This window comes from Chrysemys picta, chromosome 22 (genome assembly GCF_011386835.1).
Source record: "Chrysemys picta bellii isolate R12L10 chromosome 22, ASM1138683v2, whole genome shotgun sequence".
Classification (NCBI taxonomy): Eukaryota; Metazoa; Chordata; order Testudines; family Emydidae; genus Chrysemys; species Chrysemys picta.
In genome coordinates, this window is record NC_088812.1 from 23,008,243 (window position 1) to 23,026,242 (window position 18,000).

The window sequence follows — 18,000 nt, forward strand, 5'->3', positions numbered from 1 at the left end:
TTCATAACTGCTAAAGAAAACTTATTAGAAGTGTGATCAGTGATAAGTGTTCTTTAATGTCATATGTTTGTACAGGTGAAAAAGCACAAGAAGTTTCTTCTGGGCCTACTGATCGGGGCCTTACATGACATTTTCAGTTCGGAAGTCATTGGCGAGAGCATGAAAGCACTGGCCAAAGTCCTGAAGGAGCTGAAAGAGAAGGACATAGGTTCTTCCTTCAAAGACCTCACCCAACAGATCCGGACTTACTTTGACGATGTATGTGAACAGATCTCTCCAACCCCAGTTCAACCAATCTTGATTAGAATCCATTTACAATGCGTGATGTGGACTCCCTGGGCATTGCTCATCTCGGAGTGAAGAGATTTTAGGCCCCAGGGAAGAGAGGTGTTTTACGGAGGAGGAGAACATTAGGAGGATGGGGATGACATCCCTGCTCCCACAGTCTCACCCTTCTATTCTTCTTTATTGCCACTGAGAACCTCAAAGAAAGTCTGAATACTAGATTAGATAGCTAGATAACCATGAAATGGGGGTTACAGAGTACAATAGAGAGTGTTGGGCCTGTTCTATACCATTTTTATGTGAGAGGGTTGGAATGATAATTCCATTTTGTACAGAATTTAGAGATTTCAAATTTGGGTTTTGATCCTATTTGTGGGAACCCCTCTCCCCAAAGTTCAAAACTCTTTGTGAAACAGAATTACTATTCTCAACCTAGCTCTATTGGAAGCCTTGGCCCAGGGCAGTCTGCTGTCAGACTATCCCGGTGCTGGGAACCCAGGAAACTCTGGGAGCTAGAGGTGCCAGGGAGTTGCAAATTTGAGAGCCAGGACTCCCAGGGTCCCAGAAGCTGGGGGCCTGGAAGCCCACGATCCCAATCAGCCTGCTAGATTGGCTGCCACAGAGCTGGATGGGTGCACTGGAAAGACACCAGGCAAGTTTCTAAGGACCCCTACCTGGCTTCCGGAGGAATTTCCTCAAAACTGAACTGTCTCTAAAATACTTTGATGAATCAGCAAATTCGAACAAAAAATTGGTTAATTACCGTTTTTCCGACTAGCTGTAGTTGGAATCACTCTACTTTAGCGTAGAAGAGATGGCTGTGGGAAGTGCATGATGTGATTGTCTCTTAGTTACTAACTTGCGGGGCTTTCTTGGCTGTAGGAGGATGATGCTCTTCGCTCAATGGCCTTTGTCCTATTTGGCATCCTGGCCCGGCTGACAAAGAGAAAATGGAAGACCTATTTCGCCGACCAGGTTAAAAGGAGCTGGGTCACACTTCTGCTGCACCTGCAAGACCCAAACCCTGAGATTTCAATGGTAAGACCAACAGTGACTTATTTACTAAGCAAAAGGAATCTTCCTCCCAATGCCAGGGGAGCTCTGCTATTCCTGCCTGCTGTGGAGGCCCAAATTCTCCCCTCAGTTCATTGCCCTCCTGCTGAGTCAGTTCCAGCCAGGTTGGTCCATGGCTGCCTCACCAGAATCCAGGAGAAGTCATGGGTCTGACCCCGACAGGTCTCTGTTCCTGTCTGTCTCTGCACCCCAGACCCCTGCCTCCCCAGAACAGAGAGACCACAGCTATGCCTGGTGCAGCAGCTTTCATCGGTGTATCTGTTCCCAAAAGACATTGATGCTACCTCTAGGTTTCAGTTGAAGTTCTCCCGTCTATTAGTCATTCCTGCATGTTTTCTGCCAATTACATCCAGATGAATCCCTTTTTTTGATCCTGGAATAGATGAGCAGATGAGTTCCCTTTGAATGAACATAGCACTCGGTAGAGAACAATTTAATGGTGTGACGCTCTTTTTCAGGAATGCAGAGCTACGTTTCACCTCTGTTTACCGTTTTTGGAACTGAAGAGACTCCGAAGTGCAATTAATGAGCACCTTGGTGGCACAGCCGAGCTGAAGCCTGAAGAGCTCCAGGTGGACATTTGCAGACACCTTGTGAGTGAGCTGTTGAACTGTCTGAGATTATTGACTGGAGTGGTGGTGTAGAGGTGGGGAGGGGATGTGTGATGGATAATGTAAATAACTGTAAGAGTGGGGTATATGACTGAGGGTGATGGGAAATGTAAATCTGCCACAGATTCCCATTGTTCCCACTTCTACCCAGCCACCTGTTCTCTATCTTATTTACCTGTGGTTCGTAAAAGCATGTGCTGGCAGTCAAAGGGCACTTCTAGCCAGAGAGAGCTCATGTATCCCTGATTCCCTCTAGGCCAAAGAGAATGCAGAGCTGCTGGAGAAATTGTACCAAACCACCATCACGTACTTCTATAGCAGCTGGGAAGAGATCCGGGCAGTTGCAGCCAACTTAGCTGGTGAGAGATGATGCCCAGTGTCCCTTTTGGTATTTCCATTGAGGGAGACAGAAACAATCCCACTGTGCAGCGTTGAGCTGCCATTAATCTCTCTGTGCCTCAGCTTCCCATCCATAGATGGAGATGTTAATATCCCTACCTCTCCAGTGTGGTGGATTAGTTGCTATCAAGTGCTTCGGGATCCTTGCAGGGAAAGCACGGTGCAGTCATTTAGTAGTAGAGGCAGGGACATTGTCACGTAGGGCATGGTTACACTTTGAGCTGGGTGTATAATTCCCAGCTTGATGAGACATACCCGCACTAGTCCTGCGTGCTAAAAATAGAGAGTAGTTGCGATGGCAGGAGCAGCAGGAGGTTTAACCACCCCAAGTATGATCCCATCCAAACCCCAAAGTCTATTCTCAAGGTGGCTAGCTCCTCCCACTGCTCGTGCTGCCTTAGCTACATTCTAATGTTAGCATGCTATCGCTGTCAGAGCCAGTGTGGGCCCGTCCCATTGAACTGGGAGTGATACCCCTAGATCAAAGTGCAGACCTACCCACAGTGTGGTTCAGTGCTCCTCACTGCTACTTCATCATTGGGAGGCATGCAGCCCACCTCCCCATAGCACCTGCTGTTTCAGGTTCCTGGCCACACCACCTTGTCAAGGAAGCATTAGGTTCCTCCTTTTTGGCCCTGTGCCCTCTTCACCCTAGCACACCCATGTGAGACAGGCAGGCATTGTGGCCTACGTCTCAGCTATCAGTCACCTTGTGAGATGCCTGCTTAGAACTCACTTATTCCTGGCCCCAGTCCTTTGCTCAGACCACTAGACCAAGACACTATCTTAGTATGTCTCCAATAACTGACAACAGTGGCAAGAGGAACACAGACTGTTTCAAACAAATGGGTTTTATGGAAACATTCTTTTTAAAAAATGTCTCTCTCATTCTCTTCAGTGTGGACTCTAAACTGCTCTAGCATCCTCTTGCCCACAGCTCACCTTTAGGCCCACAGTAGGAGATGCCAAAGACCTGTCTAGGGGCTGCTAATATCACTTTGCACTCAACAAGGGAAGGTTTTATTATTATTGTTGTTATTTATTTTACATTGTGTATTTAGGCATCATCCTGGAACACACAGACAGGCAGCGTATGGAATGGCTGGACCTGGAATATCTGCTGATGTGTAAGTAATAAATACAGCTGAAGTCCTGTTCATTAGTGAGTTCTAAAGGAATTTGGCTGACAAGCAGCAGTAACTGATACCACTGGTGCAAAGTGCATCAGCCCCACAGCAAAGGACAAATTCACTCTTGCCCAGTAGAAAGTCCACTTTAATTTTCCCTAAAGGAGGAAGCTGCAGAAGGTGTGATATGAGTCAGTGCATCTCCTGGTTGTCCTGGCAATGCCCCCTCCACAGCCAGTGCTATCCACTCTTTGGGCTTTATTGGCTTTCTGTGGACTCCTCAGGTGAGAAGAAGTTGTAGCCACTTTCTGCTACCTCAAATTTCCCACCAGCAATTTTTCTTCCAGTAGGTGCCCTGTATCATGCATAAACCTGCTTGGACCTGGCCTCTGTTAAATTCCAGGTTTAGTTGAGCTCAGGCAGTGTCTCCTGAATGGAGATGGAAAATAAACTTAAAAGTGGAAGCTATTGAAACAATGGGCCTTCTTCCATTTACAGCAGAGTGGATGACTTTCTGGTAGAGTCAGGGTCTCCCCCCAGTTGAGAGCATGGAAGGGACCCTGTGGAGGAACCTAAAGCTTTGTTTGTATTGGAGAGCTGCTGTAGTGTGGTATTCAGAGGTAATAAGTCTCCAGCTATTTCAGGCAGAGGTGACTATATGAAAAGTGGGGCATATTCATCTCTCATGTATTTTCCATCCCATTAGAACGACTGAGCCCAGTCTCATATTTTTCCATGTGATCATTCTGCTCAGGTAGTTCAAGGTTCTGTGATCACACTTAGCTGTGATTTGACAGTCTGTTCACTAACGTGTTGTCCTCTGTAATTTCAGCTCTCCAGGTCCTACAGAAAGACCCAAGTCCCACTGTCCAGCTGGTGGCAACTGAGATCATAAGTGACATCTGTTCTGGCCGAGTGATTGGGGAATGAAGCGGCATGGAGAAAAATAGAAGAAGGCACTCCAGTAGTATAAGGGCCCTACTGTCAATCAAACGTTAACCCACCCCTTGCCCACCCGTCACCAGAAGCCCCACACCCATGGGGTATTACTTCTGGGGTCAAGGCGGACACATAACCAGAAGCAAGATGTGTCATGTGGCCCCTCTAAGAACTCCTCCCACTACCCTCTACCAATCAGGAGGGGTTTCAGCCACTGGGGACCACCCCGAGAGGAGATTTGACCAACTGGGGGGAATTCCAGGGCGGGGTGACCTGTCTGGAAATGGTTCATGTGGCCCCTCTAAGAACTCCTCCCACTACCCTCTACCAATCAGGAGGGTTTTCAGCCGCTGGGGACCATCCCAAGAGATTTGACCAACTGGGGGGAATTCCAGCACGGGGTGACCTGTCTGGAAATGGTTCATGTGGCCCCTCTAAGAACTCCTCCCACCGTCCTCTACCAATCAGGATGGGTTTCGCCCTGATAGGAAAGCCCCGAGAGAAGATTTGACCAATCAAGGGGAGTTCCGGGGCCAGGTGACCTGTCTGGAAGTGGTTTGTGTGATTCCCTCTAAGAACTCTTGCCACCGCCCTCTACCAATCAGGAGGGGTTTCAGCCACTGGGGACCACCCAGAGAGGAGATTTGACCAACTGGGGGGAATTCTGGGGTGGGGTGACCCATCCGGAAGTGGTTCGTGTGACCCCTCTAAGAACTCCTCCCACCACCCTTTACCAATTGCGATGGGTTTTGGCTGCAGAGGACCGCCCCAAGAGGAGATTTGGCCAAAATAGGCCAGGTTCTTGGATGGGGTGAACCACCCAGAAGAGGGTCATGTGACCCCTCTAAGGACTCCTCCCAACGCCCTCTGCCAATCAGAGTGCAGAACCATCACCCCATAAGTCCTAGTACCGGGCAGAGGAGGCAATCTCTTACCAAGAAGACATGTTTTAGAAATTGTGGAAAGGCTGAGAGGAAACATGGACTCCTCTACCACCCCCATGAGAACTTCAGACTTTGTTTTAGCCCCGAGGACCTTTGGACTTGTATGGAGAAAGTGCTACAGCAGTGACAGTTCCAAGGAGGGCCCTTTGACTCCACCATTGATAGATACCTTGGAACCCAACCCCAAAACCCAAACCTTCGTGAGGCACCCCAATGAGTGTGACGGCCTCTCATTGTCCACCCCCCTAAAGTTGGAAGAGGATCATGGCTTGGGGGAGTCACCAGCGGACAAGGTGAACGGGAAAGACGTCGCTCAGGTAAATGAATGATTAAGAAGCGACGGTTGATCATGGGGGTGTAATGGGGTTAGGACTCGACCTGGCATTGCATAAATCTAAAACCAAGCAGTGGGGTGCTTACACTGTTTTTTGTCTGAAAATCTCTCAACAGCTCGACGATGCCTTTCTAGAGGCCTTTGAGAACTTACACATCGGTAGCCCTGTGGAAGTAAACATATCATGCATCAGCTGTTTTTGCTCCTGTCTGAGCTACAGATCTCAAGAGGAAAATCCAGAAAAGGACAAAATAGAAGAATGAACCAGATCAGACTCCCTCATTGTAGGGGTCATGGCATCCATTTTTACAGGCGGCTGTAAAAGGTTGTGTTAAACCAGGCAATTAATAAAACTTATTTAAATGTGTCCATATGAATGTGTCCCCCTCCATACTTGTGTTAGTAAAAGATGGTACTGGGAACAGTCATGTCTCCACCTATGCTCTGTTAAAGAAAATATATTACACCCCCAGGGAAGTTGGGAGCTTGGCGCGGTGAATCCTCTTTTTCAAGTGGCCAAAAAGCATAGTAAAACTGTAACTAGAAGACAGGTAACTGCTTGGCTTTCAGACCAGGATGCTTACACTTTACACAAACCGGCTCGAATACAGCTTCACAGGAAGGATCGGGGCTGATGTACATTAAAAGGAGGAAGAGAAAGAGAAATGTATCATACCTGCAACGCACAGGTCCCTCAATACCCTTTAAAAGAAGGGCTTTGATGCGCAGGGCCAGCCATAAGCGAAAGTCCAAGAGGAAGCCTGGGCGAAAGAGAAGACACTCTCCGCCTGGTAAAAGAGAGATATTTTAATCAACATGGCTTTTGTTCACTGCGGGTCTGAAGAGTGCACCAAATCCGAACTAGACTTGTTTCAAATAGCCCCTACCCAGACCAGCATTGAGAAAAGCATCCACATCGAGGTGCCACCTCTATCGGCTGTTACGGAGTCTGCCCCCATTGATGTTTTTATAACAGGAAATGGCATTGATTATATGGATTTAAACAACACGCTGCTGTATCTATGTTGCAAGATTGTAAAAGGAGACGGAACTGAACTCACCATGGACGCCAAAGTGGGCCTGGTGAATTACCCCGTGGCCTCTGTTTTCAGTCAGTTGGATGTCACGCTGGGAGACTGCCTTGTAAGCCAAAGCAACAACTGTTACCCTTACAGGGCCTTTATAGAATCGGTGCTCAATTACAGCGACGCCACCCTTGACACGCAATTTTCCGCTGGCCTGTTTTACAAAGACGCTACCGGACAACACGAAGAAACAGAGTTGGATGGCGGGAATCTAGGGTTTGTGAGGCTTGCAAAGCTGACAGCCCAGAGCAGGATGGTAGAGCTGCTGGGTCAGGTACACAGTGACCTGTTTTTTCAAGAAAAACTTTTCTTGAACGGAGTGGATGTGAAAATTAAACTGACATACAGTAAAGACGCCTTCTGTTTAATGGGCAGTGCAGGCGAAGGCTTTAAATTGCGTATTGTATCAGCATCCCTTTTTGTGAAAAAAGTACGGGTGGCCCCGAGCGTTCGTCTGGGGCATGCAGAGGCCCTGCTTCCCCCTAATGCTAAATATCCCGTGGACCGTGTGGGAATGAAAGTGTTTAGCAACCTTGCGAGCAGCGGGGTCAGTAACCAGGAGAACCTGTTTTGGGGACAGTAACCCAAAATGCTTGTCCTAGGGTTTGTGGATAATGATGCCTTTAGCGGAAGTTACGCTACAAATCCCTTTCATTTTAAACATTATGATATTAATTTTGTGGCCTTGTATGTAGATGGTGAACAGATACCAACCAAGCCTCTGCAACCAGACTTGGAGGCAGGACGCTGCATGAGAGAATACATGAATCTGGTACAGACAGCTGGTAAACACATGAAAGGTCGTTCTCTGTTAATCGACCGTGAGGAGTTTGCACAGGGTTACACCTTATTTGCCTTTGACCCCTCTCCCGACCAGGAATGCGCCGATCAGTATTCCCTGATTAAAACCGGGAACCTGAGAGCAGAAATATGTTTTGGAAAGGCTTTAACCGTCACAGTCAATATGATCGTGTATGGGGTTTTTGACAACGTCATAGAGATAAATCAGTGGAGAAACGTTCTGTTTGTCTATATGTGAACATGGACACTGTGCAGCTCTCACGTGTCTTATCAACGGCCCCTTACACAAAAAAGAATTTCTTAGATGTGTTCCTTTGCGATTGGCTCCCTGGCGGCAAGCTGTCTCAGAAACCCTTAGGTTTGGTGGTCAACACGCATCCACACAACCAACCTGGTGAACACTGGCTCACCTTGTATCTGGCGGAGCGTAACCATGGAGAGTTTTTTGACTCATACGGTCACCCCCCAAACAGTGTGTTGTTTCCTAAAAGCATTATGAAATTTTTAAACAAAAATGCCACAGACCTTGTGTTTCACAATAGGCAATTACAAGACCCCTGCTCTGTCGCCTGCGGCTATCACTGCGTGTTTTTCTGACATCATCGTAGCAAGGGTTTCTCTTTTGACCGGATTTTAAAATTGTATTCTAATGACTTTAGTGCAAAACAACTGGATGGTGATGAATTTTGTAAAAACTAAATTTAAATTCTTGGGCATGCCTAGCCTTGCTCAAAACATGTTTCAACAAGCCCAGACATGCGTATCTTGCAATGATTTTAATAGCCATGTTATCCAATATTCTCAGGCATAACAGACAATGTTTGTTTGGCATTATCCAACACATTTTTTTATAAAGTAACTTTTCCCACAGTTGCTAGGCCCCACGAGAATTGCAGAAAAGAGGTGTTTCCACCTCATATCTATTTTAAAAGCCGTAGGGCAAGGTTTTAAACCCTTCTCCTAGGACCCTCTTGTTGTAAATGACTTTGTGTTTTCTTAAGGGTTTTTGTCTCTATTTGCCACTGATTTTTTGTTTTTTACGATAGAGGGCTGCTGCACCTCTATCTTTTTTGAGGTGTTTTCTTGCAGGCTCGTGTAATAGTCCAGGACTAGATCTTTCAAACTGTCAAAGTTGGTCTTTTCACAGCTTGCTATGTTCAGGGTAATACCTTTGACTTTCATGCAGGCCTTTCTTCCCAACAGCTTATACCTGTATGTTTTCGGGCCTGCCAACACAAACTTGGTGTTGATCTGGCAGGACCTTGCTTGTGAGGTCCCCTAAAACGGGCGTAAGCAGTGGTGAAACAGGCTATGAAAACACTGGTATTTCCAGAGACAGAGTACCGGTCTTTTGTGTGTTTCCAAGACAGGCACGCTGTTTCATTGTCGATAAACTCGCAGGATGAAACCTCATAGTTGGGGGGGAAACAGGTACTGAAAGAGTTGGTCAGGGTCTCTCATGATGCTGATGTTGGGTAGGTTTGTTCTTTGGTTGAATTTACCCCACAGAGAATTTTAAAACAGTTTAGCGATTTGGCGTTTAGCGGTGTTAAACCTGATCTCATGTTGGCATAAATGCACGCCTTCTTTCTGGTAGAAATCGTTAATGTACTTATTTTGTTTTTCTTTGTCTGTGCACCAGCTGGGATACCCTGAAGCCTCTTGTTTCTGGTGGAGGTGTAATTTTATGTACTCTGAAAAGAGTTCATCAGATTTTTCATTAAAATGCCAGTTTTCATATATTTTAGCCACCGCGTACCCCTTCACTATGGCCGCGTTCAATTCCACCATGCACCAAGTCCCCAGGATGGCCCTCTCCTTGTCAGTATGGGGGGTGCACATCTCCCACTGCTTGGTTTCCACACAGGTTCAGCATAGCGGGAACATAAGCTTGTCACCTACTCTGACAGGTAACAATGGGAAAAAGAAGCCTCATGGGGGGGTACACTTTAACTTTTGCAATTCCAAAATAATTTGCAAGGGGTCCCAATTTGTCATACCCTATTGGACACCCCAATATAGTTTATTCTTGGGTTTTGCTTACGAACGGGTACAGGCTGGTAAAATCATAATAGTGGATTTCTTCCCTGGGGTTAGGTTTGTAATATAGGCCGATAGCGTTTGTCCTCCCCCCAAAAAGAGCATCCCTAGGCACGAGAGGCACCTGGCGCAACTGGGCTCTGTTTAAGAAACCTGCAAGCTTCTTGTCTGTTTCTTTCATCATCTGCCACTCGTGCTCCTAAAGAGTCCTCACTACAAAACCAAGTCGTTTCAGACAGTCGGTCTTGAGCTGCATCTTGTAATAAAGAAACCCGAAAGTTGTCCCCGTCATAGGGTTTTGTGCTTTTTCACAATGACAGTGACACAACCGTGGGGAAAAAAACAACTGTTGAACTCAAAGGCTGTGTGTACCCTGTCAACATTGGCATAACCGTCTAAAAAGTAGGGGCCTACCTGTAGTTCCCCACCCTGTAAAGCATGCCGTATTGTATATTTTCTTTGTGAGAGGTATACGACCGCCACTGAATAGCTGGGGTCGAATATCTCTTTTTCTGCCTGTGATAGTTATCTGGAGGGAGAAGAGCTACCATGTTGGGCTCCAGAAACATAAACCTGTACATAGCCATGCAGACACATGCCAGTGTTATGTACCGGAATGGATCTAGACACAGTTTTATCTCAGTGAATGTACCAGGTTCTATCTCTACTATATCTCCCTTCTCCGTCATTTTCATAATCTCTTTTCTGTATAGGATACAAGCCTGTCTCAAAATTTTGACATCCTGCTGACAGTTGTACGCGAGCTCTTGCTACAAGTCAAACATCTCATACCTGTGGTCCCAATATCAGTCGAGAAACTCTGCTTTTTCCCTGGGCATCATGCTTTCTACACCATAGTGCTCCACACCCGGGTATAGGCCCCACTTAATTTTGATTTTCTCAAGTGTTTAAAAAAATGTGGAAAATACCCTTTGCACCCTTCAAACCCCATCGCCTGCGGGAGCTTGCTAAGCTTCATGGGCAAGAAGTTTGAAGAGAGTCTATAAAACGAATGCCCAGGGCCTTAATTTCCACACACATTAGTTTACTACCCTGAGTGATCAGTTCTAGGCACATCTTTTCCTTCAGTAACTGTCTAACGATGAAGTACGCATCGTAACCTTTGGAATTGTGTGCTAGGAATGTGTAGTCCTGGAACTCTTTGCCAATAAAGGTCTTAACAACCATAGAAAGACACTCATCGCCCTTAAATTCCCAGGACTTTTCCGGCTTTAGGGACATAGCGAAACCCAGTCTCCTCCATCTATTCAACCTATTCTCCTCCATCTATTCAAAATCATAAAAAATATACTTTTCTGAGGATTCAGGCTTTCTAAGGCTGTCCATAAAACAGAGGTGACGTCTACATCACCAGCGATCAAAGCCTGACACTGCTTACAGCGCCTCCCTTTATACCTGTGCCGCTTGCCCACGTAAGACTGACACTTATCACACACAGTTTTAGACAGGCATTTGACTAGTTTTTTTGATGCACAGTCGATGTGTCTGTCTAAACACTCTTTGGACTGACAATATAGTCTACAGCTAGGACACCTCAGCTGCATGCCCACGCTGTCTGAACAGGTTACGCTCAGGCAGAGGCGGCAACGATACCTGCAAGAGTGGTCGTGACTGTACACCGTGTGGCAAAACTCACAATAATTTTTCGCTCCGAACAACTTTTTCACATCCAGAACCCCACAGTAATGCTCATCATGCAACAGGATGAAATAAGTCTTGGGGTACACTGGGCCCCCGTTTTTAAAAAGTCCCATCCACCTTTCGCCGCATACAGCACCACCTGTATGTTGACTCCTAAATGCTGCTCAAACATTGCTGCGTCACTGAGCATAATTTTTTTTGATCTGACCACCCCAGTTTCTCATGCAACTTTCTCGCCCCCGGCTAACAATTCCACGTCCCTATGTTTACGGTCGGACATGAAGGCCAAGAGCCCACCCGCAAAACACAGATTGGTACCCGTGTAAGTCAGGTCTACTGAACATTGTCTCTTTTTATGGATGATTTGACTACTGAGGATACTCTACGAATGCCCCCACCCCTGGTTTCTACAATGGTCACAATGAGGCACAATGTCCCATCAACACGCAACTCTCTATTGCTCTGTAGCAGCTTTGAGGTCTGATTTAAGAAATCCTCAGCAGAAAGCTCATCTCTAGTTCTTCAGACCAAAAACAAAGGGTTAGTTAAATTACGGCTCTCTAAACGTAGCTGAACATAATCATCAGGGTCTACCCTACCATTAACGTCATCGAGCACTAACTGTATTCCCCTGTGTACGGCTTCAACAACCTGCTGAGCTGAATTTATTCGCTCAAGATTGACAAAATGAAATTCTGCACAATACACCGACCCTTCCCCCCCACCCCAAATCTAGGTAATTCATGTTGCCAACATCTCACTCTCTCCATATACCCCTCTGCATTTTCAGAGTTACTTGGGGGTTCCTCTATGGGACCATCAGTGGCATCTTTCTACATCAGATGCTATTTGAGAGTCAGACTCCGAGGTGCCTCCGTGAGGGTCACTGGGAGTAGATGGGGACCCATCTAGAGAGCCCTCTGGGGAATTTTCTAAACCAGATTCTGCGTGAGAGTCTGATTCCACCTCCCCATTTTCAGACAAGCCAGTTTGAGAGCATCCAGTAGGGGGCATCTCTTTTTGTTTTTTCCCCCTCATTACTTCTTTAGCCCTTTAAAAAATTTTTACAGCGATCCTGGCCTGGAACTTTTTGGCAGCCATTTGTTTGTCCACCCAGCGCTGTCCCCCCTTTTGTTTACACCCGAGCTGATGTGTAGCCTTGGGGTGCCCCTTTTACCCAGGCCCCTTTCCATGACTAGTCACGCCTGCTCAGAGCCACCCTTTGGAAAAATTGAAGTATTTTTCAAAAAGTCACCCGCCAAAGCTTTTGCATTTTTGATGTGGTTTCCAGCCCTCCTTCCTTTTAGGCCCCCTGAAGATACAGCGTTCACCAGTATTCTGAACGAAGCGTCATATTTTTCCCAAATGTTTTTAGAATACCGTTCTTATAGAACTCCCGAGGATACTGTGTCCATCAGTTTTCTGAATGAACCATCATACTTTTCCCAAATACTAGACTATGGGGGAGCTGTGAGGAGCTTATGGTGTTGAGGGAATTGTTTGTCAGTCCTTGGGTTTTTTATTCACAACCCCCAGAGCGCGTGCTCCGGGTTTGTGAATGTGTGTTTTTGTGCACGTTCACAACCCCTAGAGCAGGTTTGTGAATGTGGGCATTTTCGCTCAGTTTTCTCAGGGCTTGGTGTAGTGGTGGTCACTGAGGAACTGGAGTTGTGTTTGCATGGTTGGTTTTTACCAGAGTCTTTTGTTTTGTCCTTGGGTTTGACGCATATGAGGTTTGGACTGCCCTGATGCTTCATCTGCACTCTTGTGCTGTTTTGCCTTGTTAAAGGTCTCAAAGCAGATTTCTGGTTCTTTGGCAGTTCTGGTGGAGGTGTCCCTGTAGCTCTGACTATAACATTGTCAGGAGAGCTGCACATGCCTGACTGGGGGGAAGGAACATATTACAAAACTTAACTTTACCATCTTTCTCACCCACACCTTTGCATTTACTTAAAATACAAAACCTCATAAATTAACCAAACTAATAAACACAATATATTTACTGGGCTTCATCCATCCATCCATCAGTCACTGATACTGGTGACATTTTCTTTTCAGCCATCTCTTTTCTTTTTCTTTTAAGCTTGTTTACCCTCTGGTCTAAGGGTCTCTCATGTTTTGACTGTACTGTGGAGCAGACAATATTATTATTATAAATCACATGAAACTGTCTTGTAAACTTAAGAATAAAATATTTATTTGGGTGTTTTTCTATTTAAAAAGTCATAGCTTTAAAACAAAACAATCCATTTCAGGCTGTACAACAAACAGGAGTTTTGAGTTTCTTTCTACCACTTTAAAACAAAAAACAACAAACCCACATTTTTTTCTAATACACCTCATTTTGCAAAATAAAAACCAAACTGCTTTTAAAATCAACTTTTAAAATCCAGTTTAAAACCATTTTGCACAGGAAAAAAAAACCACCCTCTTAGTTTGAAACACACCATTACCATCAGTTTGCAGCCATATACTTAAAAAAACCCACCTATGTTTTACACACGCACACAGTTTAAAACACAGTTTGCAACAAAATACTGTTCAATAAATCCACATGCATTTAAAAGCCAATTGCAGAAAGTTACCTTCTACTACAGGATAAAGTGTTGCAGGCACATACTTGTTCTGTTTCCCCCCGCCCATGTGTGTTTGGGCCTTTGGATTAAAGAACAAGCAAAAATGTTTGTTAGTATTACCCCCAAATCCCTATACAACCTGTGTAATACCTGATGTTATTAAGCAAAACTACAGTTAAAATGGTTTTTACCTTGGCCTGGTGATGAAATGCAATTTAAAGTTACTGGTTCCATGCTAAACAGATCACACTGCAATAAACATAGGCATCATTATTTACTAAGACAACATGGCCAACGACTGATATTATATAATATATATTTTCAGAGTTAAAAACAGGGAGCATACCTCCTCTTGCAGTCCAGCAGCTGTTCAAGAGAGTTTCTGTTGAAAAAGACAGTCTCCAAAATACCTGAGGTTTTTATACCATCCTAACCCTTTCTTTCAAACAGACTTCAAAATAGTAGCTAACAAGTTGATTTGATTGCTACAACTCTGGAATAATAGATACTTAAGGACTTTAGGCCCCTCCCTAACATTCCCTTTTGTGATCTAGGGTGGGGGAATTAAGCTGTCTGCACAACTGAGGTGCTTTTGGCTACATTTTTTTCCGTTTAGTTAAAATACATTTTTCTGTAGGGCCTTCTTACAGTATTAAACAGTAAATCCCCAATCCTTAGTGGAACTGCCCCATTCCCAAGTGGGGACCCTTTGCAGATATCAATACATGTCTTTGGGGCTTGTTTTTTTAAACATGTTTCTTTCATGCTTAAAGTTTGGGGTGGGGGTTTGAAATAAAATGGTTGTATCACAACCATAATAAACACCCAGAGCTTTTAAATGTTTGATTGTGTTTAGAGCAAATGCTTGTTCTAAAGCATGGTGAAGGTTTGTGAACCCTTGAAACATTTCAGTTTTGGGTTAGATGCTTGTGTGTGGGTTGGTTTTTTGTTTTTTGTTTTTGGTAAATATATTATTTTAAACATTTAATGGCATTGAATTGCTAGAAAGAGTGACCCATAGCATTCAAACAACTCCTGGGGTCATATTTAATCTGCCCAATAGAGTTCTGCCAACTCCTGGGACATTTTAACTAATAGTGCTCTACCAACTCCAGGGGTTATATTTAAACTGTCCAATAGCGAATTCCTGAGGTTTTATTTCATTTCATATTAATCAGAACTTGCCTAGCCACCTCCCTTACTATGGGTGCACCCCAATCAAATTTATCCCTATGGCAACATGGGTATGTAATCATAATTACCTTCGCTATTCAGTGGGGGTGTGATTAAAACTATTCAGTTCAACAAGATGAGTCAACTCTATTGTACTCAAACACATGTCTGAACCATCTCTGTTTGTTTGACTGGTGTAAGCAGAGTCAGGATGAGCTCTGCCCTGACATCTGGTGGTGAGTTGTGGAAAAGAACTTCAGGAACACATTTTTAGGATTTTTTCCCTTCCCACAACATACATTTCAGCTTTTTGCTGTAAATGGGTCTCTTTTACACAAAGACACACGAGCTAGGTTCTCACAAACCATTTTTTTTAAATTGAAAAGACATACAGCTCCTTGAAAACAAACCAAGATGTTCCATCAAAACTTTTAGCTCACTTAAGGGCCAGAGACCTTCTAACAGAAACACAGATAGTCACAAAGCCCTTTTCAATAGATTTTTTTTAAATTTACAGCTACCAAGTTTGATATTGCCTGTTTGTCCCCTCACCATTCTCTAACTTAATCCTTTTAGATTTCTTACAAATAGTCTTTTTCTTAAGCAGGACTCTGTCACTTTTACTGCGGACCAGACGGTCAATATAACGCTGTAAGCAGGCATTTTCCAGTTTGGGCATTTTCTTTAAAATGTGGCCAGGGTCTCCACTGAATTGCACAGCATTTATCAAGGTCACCCCTTGTGCTAACTGTTCTTGGGTTAGGCACAGAAATTGCATAGCATAACCTATGGCAATAATAGTGTTCAATAAGCTTTCCAAACACAGCTCAGCACACAGGCCCCGGAGTTTGCAGTTTACATTCATTGAAGTCCAAGTCACACAGTCATGGTGCCGTTGGGCTGGCGCATCTATGACACAGCCCTCACAAGCTTCAAAAAGCTTCTCCCTAAGACAGTGATTAAGAATGGCATAAACAGCAACGCGTACAATAGTCCGCATAACTTTTTCACGCTCACGACGTGGCACTGGCTCAGTGAGTTCTATCCCAAGCCTCCTCCTAAACTCCTCATAGCCATCATCCTCGGGGTTCATCTTCGCTGCTTGATGCAATGCTGACCAGGGCCTCCAGTCCTCTAGAAAGGCATCGTCGAGCTGTCGAGAGATTTTCAGACAAGAAACAAGTGTAAGTTCCCACTGCTTGTTTTTAGATTTACACAACCCCAGGTTCCTAACCCCATTACACCCCATCATCGACTGTCACTTCTTAATCATTCATTTACCTGCGCGACATCTTTTCCATTCACCTTGTCCACTGGTGACTCCCCAAAGCCATGATCACCTTCCTCCTTCAGGGTGATGGACGACGAGAGGCCACCATGCTCAGCGGGGTGTCTCATGAGCGGTTGGGCTTCGGGTTCGGCTTCTGGCATATTCATCAATGGCTGGGCCAAAGGAATCCCCTCGGCTGCTCCCTCATCCTCTTCGGAATTGTCGCTGCTGTAGCGCTTTCTCCACACAAGTCCAAAGGTCCTCAGAGTTAAAACAAAGTCCAAAGTTCTCACGGGGGTGGTAAAGGACTCCCATGTTTCCTCTCAGTCTTGCCATAATTTCTAAAACATGTCTTCTTGGTAAGAGATGGCCTCCTCTGCCCAGCGCCGGGACTTATGGGGTGATGGTGCTGCATTCTGATTGGCAGAGGGCATTGGAAGGAGTTCTTAGATGGGTCACACGACCCTCTTCTGGGTGGTTCACCCCATCCCAGAACCTGCCCTATTTTGGTCAGATCTCCTTTTGGGGCAATCCTCTGCAGCCGAAACCCATCGCGATTGGTAGAGAGTGTTGGGAGGAGTTCTTAGAAGGGTCACATGAACCACTTCCGGACTGGTCACCCCACCCCAGAATTCCCCCCAATTGTCAAATCTCCTCTCGGGGTGGTCTCCAGTGGCTGAAACCCCTCCTGATTGGTAGAGAACAGAGGGAGGAGTTCTTAGAGGGGTCACATGACACACCTTTCTTCTAGTCATGTGTCCGCCTTGACCCCAGAAGTAATACCCCCCCATGGGGTGGGACTTCCAGTGACCGGAGGGCAGGGCTTATTGGGTCAAGGTGTGGGGTTAATGTTTGATTGACAGTAGGGCCCTTATACTACTCACTCAAAATTGGAAGAAGAGAGAGGCAACTATAATACTGGGCAGTATTAGCCGTTGTACTACTGCTGAGATGTTGTAAGTGAAAGAAGGATGAGGCCCTGTAAAGTAGCCTGGGTTGATTTTTATCACTCAAAGCGTTTTTATTACACATCAGGACATCTAGTCATTCTGATGGACTTGTAGCCTCTGGACAAGCTCAGTGATAAGCATGTTTATTATACTGTTTGCTCAGGGGTCATTACTGTAGTAACAGCCAAGTACCGGCCCAGATCCTGAAATACTCCTGAGCTCTAGACTCCGCATCATAGTCGAGCAGTCCATGGAGTGGAACTCCTTGTTGTACATCAACTTTGTTGACTATGAGAAAGCATTCGATAGCGTGGATCGAGAGACTCTCTGGAAGCTCCTTCGGCACTATGGCATCCCAGCAAAGGTGGTCAACTTGATTAAGAACTTATATGACGGCATACACTGTAGAGTGATCCATGGAGGGCAGCTTATGAACAGCTTCCAGGTGCAAACCGGAGTTAGACAAGGATGCTTATTGTCACCATTTCTCTTTCTCCTTGTCATTGATTGGATTATGAAGACATCCACTTATGAGCGCAGGAATGGAATCCAGTGGACGATGTGGACTCAGCTTGATGACCTGGACTTTGCCAACGACCTTGCACTCCTTTCGCATAGCAAACAGCAGATGCAAGAGAAGACCAACGTAGTGGCAGCCATGTCATCACAGGTTGGCCTCAACATCCACAAGGACAAGACCAAGATCCTCAAGATTAACTCCATCAGTAAT

The 18,000-nt window shown here is 45.4% G+C and overlaps 1 protein-coding gene and 1 long non-coding RNA gene across 2 annotated transcripts; one reads left to right on the forward strand and one right to left on the reverse strand.

Moving 5' to 3' along the window:
- The first annotated feature begins 89 nt into the window (after positions 1–89).
- Positions 90–8,866, forward strand: LOC135977149 (maestro heat-like repeat-containing protein family member 2B). Its single transcript, XM_065576424.1, has 7 exons — positions 90–258; positions 1,168–1,323; positions 1,818–1,952; positions 2,227–2,329; positions 3,431–3,496; positions 4,329–5,696; positions 5,830–8,866. The coding sequence occupies exons 1-6, from the start codon at positions 160–162 to the stop codon at positions 4,424–4,426; spliced, it is 657 nt and encodes a 218-aa protein (XP_065432496.1). The 5' UTR covers positions 90–159; the 3' UTR covers positions 4,427–5,696; positions 5,830–8,866.
- A 4,060-nt stretch (positions 8,867–12,926) lies between these two features.
- Positions 12,927–14,361, reverse strand: LOC135977154 (uncharacterized). Its single transcript, XR_010594506.1, has 4 exons — positions 14,224–14,361; positions 14,069–14,126; positions 13,887–13,956; positions 12,927–13,428 (listed from the first exon to the last, which is right to left on the reverse strand). It is a non-coding gene; the product is annotated as an uncharacterized LOC135977154 (long non-coding RNA).
- Between the last annotated feature and the right edge of the window lie 3,639 nt (positions 14,362–18,000).